Source organism: Seriola lalandi, unplaced genomic scaffold (genome assembly GCF_002814215.2).
Source record: "Seriola lalandi dorsalis isolate HSWRI2012SDOR001 ecotype SW California unplaced genomic scaffold, Sedor1 jcf7180002054981, whole genome shotgun sequence".
In the NCBI taxonomy this organism is placed as follows: Eukaryota; Metazoa; Chordata; class Actinopteri; order Carangiformes; family Carangidae; genus Seriola; species Seriola lalandi.
The window spans coordinates 848,015-858,282 of record NW_019525661.1 but is presented as its reverse complement, the minus strand read 5'-3'; the positions used below and the strand labels follow the sequence as shown (position 1 = coordinate 858,282).

The window sequence follows — 10,268 nt, the reverse complement described above, 5'->3', positions numbered from 1 at the left end:
GTGTGTGTGTGTGTGTGTGTGTGTGTGTGTGTGTAAACAGAGGCACCAGAGAGACCAGAGAACACATGGTGTCCTCACAGGTCGGGATCACAACAAATGTTTTTAATGATCAGACTCATGACACTTGACTTGAGAAAAAAGCCTTTAACAACATGGTGACCGCAGCATCCTGAACCTGCAGCATTCTGGACCTTGACCTGCAGCGTCCTGGACTTGGACCTGGACCTGCAGCATCCTGAACCTGCAGCATCCTAAACCTGCAGCATCGTGAACCTGCAGCATTCTGGACCTTGACCTGCATTCTGGACCTTGACCTGCAGTGTCCTGGACCTGGACCTGCAGCATCCTAAAGCTGCAGCATCCTAAACCTGCAGCGTCCTGAACCTGCAGCGTCCTGAACCTGCAGCATCCTGAACCTGCAGCATTCTGGACCTTGACCTGCAGCATCCAGTGGACCTGCAGCATCCTGGACCTGCGGCATCCTGGACCTGCAGCGTCCAGCGGACCTGTTGCCTTGGGAACCCGAGCTCAGCTTGTCTTCAGCAACAACCCTGTTTTCCCACTGATGCATCAGATGTGAGGACAGAGAGCCTGGAGCTGCTGGTGGTGTTTTCTTCCTCTGTAGAACCAGATTCCTCAGTCTGTTTTCAACACAAGGACTTTTACATCTTCAGTCTCACCACGTGATCCTGATGCTTCACTACAGAGCTGAATGTCTGACAGTCATCTGATGCCAAACTCAGTCCTTTGTGGTTCCTGATGAGGTCTTAGAGAGACAGCAGTAGTAGCAGTAACAACTCATACAGACAGGTTTGTTCTCAAGTGGCACACAGAAGCCATTTAATAGAGTTTTTGTCATTCACCAGTTCACCAAATGAAACTCACAAGTGGGTCCAGACCTGTTCTACAAGTACAGATCTCCACAGGGGAAACACTCATGTGACTTAATGATGACATGTTGGAGGCTGTATTCATATTTTCTCGTTGTTTCAGTAACACCACTGTCCCGACACTGATATATTAGTTCTCTCTTTGGCAACATTTGTGTAAATGAAACTTTCCCAAACAGACTGGAGCAATTTAACGTGAGTTCAACTTAAAAACCGGAGTTCTCCTGCCGCCTTCACAGTCGTTTGATGGATTTTAAAATGTGAGACCACCTGATTTTAGTTCACTGAACTGGAGAAAACAAGTCAAACAAACAGAAAATATGAGACTGAATCAACAACTGGTCAATGAGAAAAGCTTTACAGTGTCATATGCACATGAACAGGTAACATCATCAGGCCAATACCAGTCTGCTGAATCTGACTTGTGATGTTAGTACAAACAAAAAGAATACGAACATGTTCTTGCATAAGGCCTGATGAAACTGGAAAATGGAACTGGTGAAAAAATCCTTAAGACGTTCGGAACGAACTTCTGTTTGGTCGAGAAGGATCCGCCTCTCTGGACCAGAGCTGGGTGGTTCTGGTTTCTACACAACTCATGTTTTCATCTGACAAAAGAGGCCGAATGTTTCAGGATTTAAATGTTTAAACACAAGCTGTTGTTCCAGAACTGTGTCTGAATAAAATCAGATGAATTCTGATTGAAATCTGGAATCTTAATCCTGAATTTTAACTGTGAGATGCCAACACGGTATCTCACAAACAACACACTTCTGTCTGTGTGTGAGACCCAGCCCTGTCCTTGACTGGCAGCTTTCATTTGGACTGACACCTGGAAAAGGGGGGATAGTTTCACCGTCTGTCACAGTCTCACAAACCTCCACATACAAGTGTGGCGTTCAGATGTAATGGGAGAGTGAGGCATCACCTGGAATGTGGAAGAAGAACTAAAGGTATGTTTTCCGACTTTAATCCCAGTACACCATGGTCCAAATCAGTCACAGCATGGTCAGCATGCCGGAACAGGATCATCAATCAACAAGAGAAACACATAACATGTGAAACACACAACTCCATCAGGCTCTGTAATGGGACACAAACAGCTTTCAGAGATCATCCTATGTTACTTCCTGGATTTGGATGCTAAGCTAAAAGCTATGCTAAAGCAGATCTCTGGGTGTATTCATGTGAGAAACATACATTCATGGAGTAAAGGTCTCAAATGGTACATTCATTAAAGGACTGCCAAAAAAAAAAAAGAGGGATCAGGTGACAGGAAGTCAATAAGCTCACGTCCTGCTTGTGCATCAGCAGGCTAAGGTGCAAAACTATGTCCTGAGCTCAAATCTTTATAACACAGGAATAATGGGTTTATGATAATCTAATACGTCTCTCAACATGAAAACCTGAGGAAGTAGAAAATAAAAGTCCTTTAGAAAGTTCAACTGTTCTCTTTGGATGGAATGATTGTGTCCGCTGCAAGAAAATGATAGAAGACAGACAGCAGTTCACTTCAAAGCTTGTGTACAAAATGTTCTGATTAACAGATAGAAACAAGAGACGAGTCCTGAGCTCCAGAGGTGCAACAAAAGGCAAAGTAGAAAACTTAGAGCTGCTCCTTTTACTGTCCAGAGACAAACTGAGGTCAGTCAGAGAGCTGCTCATCTGTGACTGCAGTTGTATCATGAAACGACAAAGGATCCAGGAAAAGCTGCAGCCACAGATGCATTTCATATGACTGAACTAAAGACCTCATTAAAATGTTTTCAGTTTAATGTTTTTTAAGATCAACGTTTTCTAGCTCACTCCAATTTAAAGATTCATCCTGGATGGGCACAGAGGTTTATTGCAAACCTCAAGCTACTTCCTGAACTGCCAAAATCCAGCTCCAAGGAGGCACCTGTAAGGTCGGGGTTTGGGTGGTGGAGCAGAGTTAAGCTGCATGTCATTGCTAAATGTTTTGTTTACAAGGCTAACTGCTGAGCTGCTGTTACTGGTGAGCTAATCACGGCTAACTCTAGGATAACCCCTGGAGATTCTCCCTGCTGTTTTGTTTACTCCCTCCTGGTCTGTTGTTCACTGTTCTACACAGTGTTCAATAAAAAGTTTAATAAAAGAGAAAAGAAAATCAGCTTGCTAACATCCTTTAGCTCGTTAGCTTAGCTTGGTTACTTATGGAACAATAAGACCACACAGTTTATTTGTATCTGTAGAATTAACTCCCGTCTCACAACTGTGAGCAAACAGTTTTTACTCCGAGGATTTTAAATAAAAGTGAAGGGTGCAAGACAACTAATGAGCTATTTCCTTTATGGACTCTGTAGCTCTCTGTCCCCTCAAAGGTTAATGCTGTCAGGACAACCAGCTGTTGGTGGAGTCAACTTTGAACCTCGAAGGGCAAAAAAATCTTGTGGATTTCCTTTGTACTATGGAGTAGTGGTGTCTCCATGCGGCATTTCAATGGCTAAATTTTACCCCAACACTGACTGCTGTGTTTGAATTCTTTTTATGACATCTGCAACCAGCACAGATGACCTGACTGAGGTTTAATCTTTGTTTCATGTTGCAAGATTTACTTACACACCAGAGGAAGTTGTAAATAAAGTTTGCAGAAGCTCTATCTATTAACACAGTTTCTCAGTGTTAACGCTGAGCAGCAAGCCCCCACTTCAAATATGTCACACCACTTAGGGAATGTGAAAAACTAAGCTCTAATCTTCACTCTATTAAAAACATATAGAAAACATTTTCTCCAGTGTAATCACAACTACCCGTCTCTACCAAACAATAGAGATGATTTGATTTTGTGGCTCTAATGACTTGGCAGCACAGGGGTGGGGGAGGGGCCATTCCTCAGCTGGTAGAGCAGGTTGGGCACTGATCCCTGGATTGGTAGGAAGAACTGGCGTAAAAACCTTTGCCAATTCAAATATGCAGATGGTACCACCTGTCACTGCAGCAGCTGAAACACAACCATGATCTGGCAGCACATACTGACATTAGTGTCTGCAGCGCTGACATGATGACAAGAAGTTTGTGAAAAGAGTCGCCAATATGCAGATGATGTGATGGTGTCTGTGTGTGACCTGCTGTTGGTTGCCGTTAATGGAAATTCACATAAATTCTGGTATCATAACATGAACAAATAAAGACCAGCAGGTACAGGTCTTACACCAGTCAGCTGCTCAGTTTCTCTGTTTAACAGAAACACCTGATTCATTTCATTTTCTCCTCCTGACTGATGTTAAACATGTCTGACATGTTGTTGTACTCACCACATGTGCACATCTACTGATCTAATTAGAGCATAATGCTAAATTTATCAAGGCATCAGGCAAACATGGAGGAAGTTTAGAGTTCACTTCACTGGGCAGCAGGAAGCAAGTAAGACTTTCTAATTTAATCAAAATAAAAGTCCTGGTTCTCTCTGCTACTGTGGTAAAATAAAGGCGATTTCAGAAGAACACTCACAATGTGCTGAATATTACAATTATATATTGAACATACAAATATATTAAAATTACTTCCTCAATCAGATTCAAACCCACATGGATCCTTCAGCACCAAACCAGCTGGATGAGCCACTTCCTTCAGATTCAGCTTCAACTGTACAGTCCTTCTGACTGCATGTTTGAGGGTGTAAGTGACAGACAGGTGACCTCCCCCCTTTTCATCATCATCATCATCATCACATCATCATTATCATCACATTTCAATGAACCAACATCACAGACTGTTTCATGAACCAGCAGCTGCTGCTCAATCAGTCTTCCGTTTTTCTTTCAAGGTTTCAGGGGACAAATTAAAATTCCTTGGGTTGATTTTTAAAAACTGCTGGGTCTACAGGTGATGACAGGTGGTGTTCAGGCATCGTTCCCACTCATACATACATAAATAAGTTGGCATACATTCAGCAGTAATGTTTCAGGATATTTTCTCACACAGGGTGACTGGGAGTTACTGCAGGACACTTCAGACCATCTTCTTCTTCTAGAAACAACAAGTTGTTTCTCAGCTGAACAGTCATTCCAGCTGCTGTTCCAGTAGTTTTTCAATTTCACACCACTTCCTGTTTTGGTCCATGTCATATTTACAACAATGGTTACAAATAATCTATAGTCTGTATGTTTGTGTGTGTGTGTGTTGCATGTCCATGAACAATAAAACATATTAAAATCACTGTCTTTAGGCATTGCAATTCACTCTTCCTATAAAGTGTCTGTCTGTCTGTCTGTCTGTCTGTCTGTCTGTGTGAGAGAGAGTATGTCTAAAGCATGTAAGGTGCAGGTAGGCAGCTCTGTGATGATGGGACAAGCTGAAGAGCATGGACAGTCAAGCCAGCGACTGACTGGTGGTACCAAATGTTCGTCTGTTGACCAGCGGGGGGGGGGGGGGGGCACACGGTGGGACCCTTTTATTCACTCACACGAAAAAATAAAAAGGGGCTTCAGGTTCAGTTCCAGGTCCAGACTACAGGTGGATTCTTCAGGTGCAAATGGTACATCATTTATTCAAGGCCTTTTTCTAAGTGTTACCTGGATGCTGGGATTGGAGGAGGAGACTAATAGCTGAGGGCGGCGCGGGGGGGGAAACCTTTTGGACCTGGACAGCAGTTGGGCTGGAAGTGTCGGCCTCTCCCTGTGTGGGAGTGTGTGGCACTGAGAGGGAGTGGGGACACTTCCTGTCAGGGTGATCGGCTTGCATTCCATTTAGCTGTGTTGTTCATGCTAGGCTGAGAACCAAAGCAAATGGCTGAGGAGTGAGTGTAGTTCTAGAGTCCACCTCTGGGTGGTTGAGGATGTCAGGGAGAGATGTCTCTCACAGAGTCTAAGTGATAATCCCACCTGTGGTTATTATTGAAGGAAGCAGTGGGAGCTCTGTGGCCGTTCCTGCTGGGCTGTTTGTTCAAGTCTTCTAAGTTCTGAGCCCAGGCAGAGGCTCGTGCACTGGAAAAGGATTATGTAGGCATGAGAGTTCAAAACTCATCCTCGGTTCAGAGTTCGACGCCCGACTCGCTGGGTAATTCCTCGGTTAGGAGGCGGAGTTCCCTCCTTTGAATAGATTCTGGACCCAGGCGAGGGGCGTGGCCTGATGTCAGGAGTCATCATCAGTGTCCTCTATCAAAACCTTGGTGTCACGGGTCTTGGACCTGGAGGTGAGAAGAGAGACTGTGATTTAGACTCAGAGATCAAACTGTCACCTCCAAACTTTACATTAGAAAAGCTGCTGTGCTTCCATATGACCTGAAGCTACCAATCACAACAAAGAGCAGATTTTACACAGTATACTTAGAATGTACAATGGGAGAATGTGAGTGGTTTGGTGTGAGGCCGATATTAAATACATGAGGGAGACAACAAAAATTATTTCAAAATAAAACCATCATGAAATCATAAATAGAAAAAAGAGTCCAAACAGTCATTTTAGGGGAAGATCATGAAATTTATAGTGTTGAATTACTAACTTTAAAAACTACTACTACTACTACTACTACTAATAATAATAATAATATTAATAATAATAATGATAATGAAAATAATAATAATCATGATGTAGAGTTTCAAAGAGAAGGGTGTCAGACTAACAACAGTGTGACTATATCAGCATCATCACTATCACTGTGGTTCAGAAATAACACCGTCATCTAAAGACATGTTTTCTGTTGAGCCATTTCAATAATAACAACTTTAGCAGCCCATCTCATTGCATGTTATTTAAAGATTTTAATATCAAGCTAGCTAACTAGCAAAAACATTAACTAATCTCTTGAAAAGTGTAACAGCCACCAACTCTGCCTGTGTCACATGGGATGTTTCTTGTTAGCTCGAGCTAACAGACCCTGTTAAGAGATTTGTGCCATCGATTTTTCAGTATAAAATGAGCTTCCAGCTGTGTGGGGACACATTATTTTCAGCCTCTCATTAGAGTTGACATGACCTCTGCCTTCTGGGTTGAAAGCTTTGCCTTAAAATGTGTTTCACTTATAATGAAATGAATGAAAATTCACTTATAAAATCTTAGATCTTGAATAAATTCGTCCTCAATCATTTTCTCTTGGTGTTGCTGTAAAGACTCACTGCGAGGCGAGACGTGGTCTGCGTAGACTCATGCTGTAGCTCCTCTTCCAGCTCTTCTTGCCCTGCCGGTTCCTGACTCCATCCTCCTGGTCCATCATCTGCTCCAGCAGCGTCTGGTCGTCTGCGTTGAGCGGAGCCACGCTGATGTCTCGGACGGCCCTGAACTCACCACAGTTGTTCAGATGTTCGTTCTCCAGGCGGAAGAAGTTCCACACAAAACGCCTTAGAAGAACAAACAGAGATGATCAGAGGCTGATTTATTCACATTTTCATATGGAAGGTCATGTTTGCCAATATTGTCTTAGAGATTTTGTGTTTAAATGACACTTAAATGTTTATTTCAGCCATTATTTATATTTATACATTGTATTCCAGTGTCAAACATACAGAGACCAAAAGAGGAAGTAAGAAAAAAGTAAATAAAAGACTTTCACTGCTACATTTATGCAATTAGAATGATCTTATCATATTTATTTATCACCATTTACCAAGTGAACAAGACATTCTTAGTTCATCCACAGGTTTAACTCTTTAACAGATATGCATCTTCTTTTTATATTGGTCCTTACCCTCGTCTTTTTTGAGTGGGAGTAAATGATTTTGTGCTTTCTACATGATCTGTGCAGTTTTAAAGTCAAACCAGATCATGAAAGTTTAAAGCGTATGAATGAATAAATAGTGGGTTGGTTGGTTCATAATGATCTGATTGACTGTAAACTGAGTAGAATAAGTCTTGTATGGTAATATGAGAGAGCAGTATAATATATGTGGTGATTTCTGGTTTAAAATGTGTTGCAACACTGCAACAGTTTTATTTGTGGCTTTCAACATAATTTATGATCAATAACGACACCCAGAACCATACTTAGTCTGACTTAAATTAAATGATAACTTGTTAGTATCAAACCATGTCTTATCGTTTTCAATTCTCCATCCACTGAATTCAGAAGCTGTTCCAAACTCTTCCCGGAGCAGTATAAATAAAACAAATGTGTGTTAACAGGCAAAGTTTGGTCATTTATTTTTGTAACTGATATAAAGCAGCTGTGAGCTTCTGAATGTTAATAGGACAAAACAAACTATTTAAAGACTTCTCACTGGTTCAATTTGTAGAATAATCTACATAAAAAATGAAAAGAATAACTCTGTTTTCTCTTTGTCTCATTCTATTATTTACTGTTGTGATCTTCACCAGATCCACATGCACAGCTTTGCAGGTTCACATAACAGTAACTTAATCCTGTGTAAACTCTGTACAAGAGGAGCAGAGTGTAAAGACTGGAGGAAGAAAAACAACAGCAGGAAGAAGAGACATGGATGAAATAATAAAGTGGTGGTGGTGGTGGTGTACCTAAAGACCTCCATCGGGGCGAGAACAGTCGCTAGTATGTCAGAGATGCCATGCAGACCAGAGACTGTGCTGAGGGTGACGGTTAAAGTCCATGAGAACCGCAGCAGCACGTCCTCCACTATAGCGCTGTAGTAATAGGCCTGAGGGAGAGAGAACAGGAAGAACACATCAGACCTGACCAGAGTCCAACTGTGTCTCAGCCCGTCCCCTCCACAACATGGACACCTACCTTATGAGGGTAGACTATCTCCTCCCTCAGGAACGTGTTCTCCCCTGCGTTGCGGTCAAACAGACCCCAGTCCATCTTCAGATCCCAGACCAGCGTGTAACAGGAGCTGACCACCAAACAGCTGATGTACAAGTAGAAGAAGATTTGGGCATCATCGTGTTTCTCAGCTGAGGAGGAGAGAGGGAGGGAGGGAGAGAGAGAGAGAGACATGAGGTCAGATTTATATGTGTAAAAATGGAAACATCAGTCAAAGATGTTTGTTTTCTAATGATCCAGACACCTGTGTTTTCCACCGCCAGAGCACCTTTAACTTTTCTGATGATGAGAAGGTCAGACTGATTTAAAATCTCTGCTCTTTCTGTCTGTTAACCAGCTGTTGCTTCAGCCTCTGACACACAACAGGAGAAGCCGCTCCATACTGAACATACAGAGAAACAAAGAGAAGCACTGACGCCTGGGAAACGACATGTTACAGTCTACTCAGCTGTCATTTAGAGCTGGTGACTGCAGTAAACACGTTTACCCTGCAGGGAGCACCGTCACATCCTGGACTCAGCTCCGCCCAAGATGACTGTGATTAGCTTAGACAAATACAAACCAGAGCGTTTCTTCCTACTGATGGTGCTGTGAAAGTAATAGAAGATGGTTGGTTTATCATTTCAATACCAAAATGTGGAATTGAAGTTATTAGTTGAGCATTCATTCATTCTTTTCTCCTGTGACGTTGATGCATCATTAGCAGTAAATGTGTTGCAAAGGCCCGCTGATCCCCTCATCCTGTTAATGTTCAAAGAGGTTATCTGAGAGGTCAAGGTGTTGCATGAGGGTTGAGTTCTTAAGTAACTTTAGATGTCTTGTATTCAAGCACATATGTGTAAGTAGTAGATATGTAAATGTAGGTCTTGTGGTTGGTTGCTCTTGGTTGTAAACATAAGGTGATGTGTATCTTGACCAATCTGTGTTCACTTCTTTATCCCATATTCTTGTTCTATAAAAGGTTACTCGGACGCTGTGTTGTTTGGACAAGGAATGATTATACTTCCCAACCTTGTGTGAGCCTTGTCCCCTTATTGATCAATTATAATCTTCAGTCAGTCAGTGTCTGTGTTTGTATTTCTGTGCTTATGTCCAGTGATTCACCACAATACACCACCACAGTACAGGCAGAACTTCCTCCAGCTCTGACACAGGTATTCAACCAGAGGGCAGCATGAGAAAACTGGTCGAACACCTGACCGTAAAAAACAAGATGACCCGTCACATAACAACAAATATATGGTAAATTCAACCTAAGAGCTGAACTCAGCATTTATACAACAGAGTGACATGACCTGTTAAATTTTGATGGACCAGCAAAGAGAGGAATTACAGCTAATGGCCGAACGCCGGAAAAGTAAAAGAAGAAAGACTGGAGTTAACATCTCTGCAGAAAATGCTTTTTCCAACTGTGACTCCGCTCTACCTTTGTGTGTGCTGTAGAGAGCAGCGAAGGTGACGACAAAGAAAGATGTGGAGTATTTCCCTGCGTTGACCAGGTGAGGGAAGGCCCGCTTGGTGTCACGGTAACGCCGCAGACACTGGACGAAGCGGAACCACGCAGGAAGACACTGGATGACGGCACGGACGCCGTAGGAGTAGGAGTTACACACGTCTCTACCTGTAAAAACATGACACACAATAAGATGCGAGTCGGCCGTCACGGGATCAGCCGTCACAGCAGT

At 42.6% G+C, this 10,268-nt stretch overlaps 1 protein-coding gene across 1 annotated transcript in view; it reads right to left on the bottom strand.

The window, feature by feature from the left end:
* Positions 1 to 811: 811 nt before the first annotated feature.
* LOC111648378 (solute carrier family 53 member 1) overlaps positions 812 to 10,268 on the bottom strand; it is a 59,676-nt gene continuing 50,219 nt past the window's right edge. The window contains exons 12-16 of the mRNA XM_023398235.2: positions 10,010 to 10,204; positions 8,548 to 8,714; positions 8,319 to 8,458; positions 6,968 to 7,189; positions 812 to 6,039 (exon numbers count right to left, since the gene is read on the bottom strand). Of these exons, the coding sequence (XP_023254003.1) occupies positions 5,985 to 6,039; positions 6,968 to 7,189; positions 8,319 to 8,458; positions 8,548 to 8,714; positions 10,010 to 10,204 (779 nt within the window). The 3' untranslated portion in view covers positions 812 to 5,984. The remainder of the gene's footprint in view (positions 6,040 to 6,967; positions 7,190 to 8,318; positions 8,459 to 8,547; positions 8,715 to 10,009; positions 10,205 to 10,268) is intronic.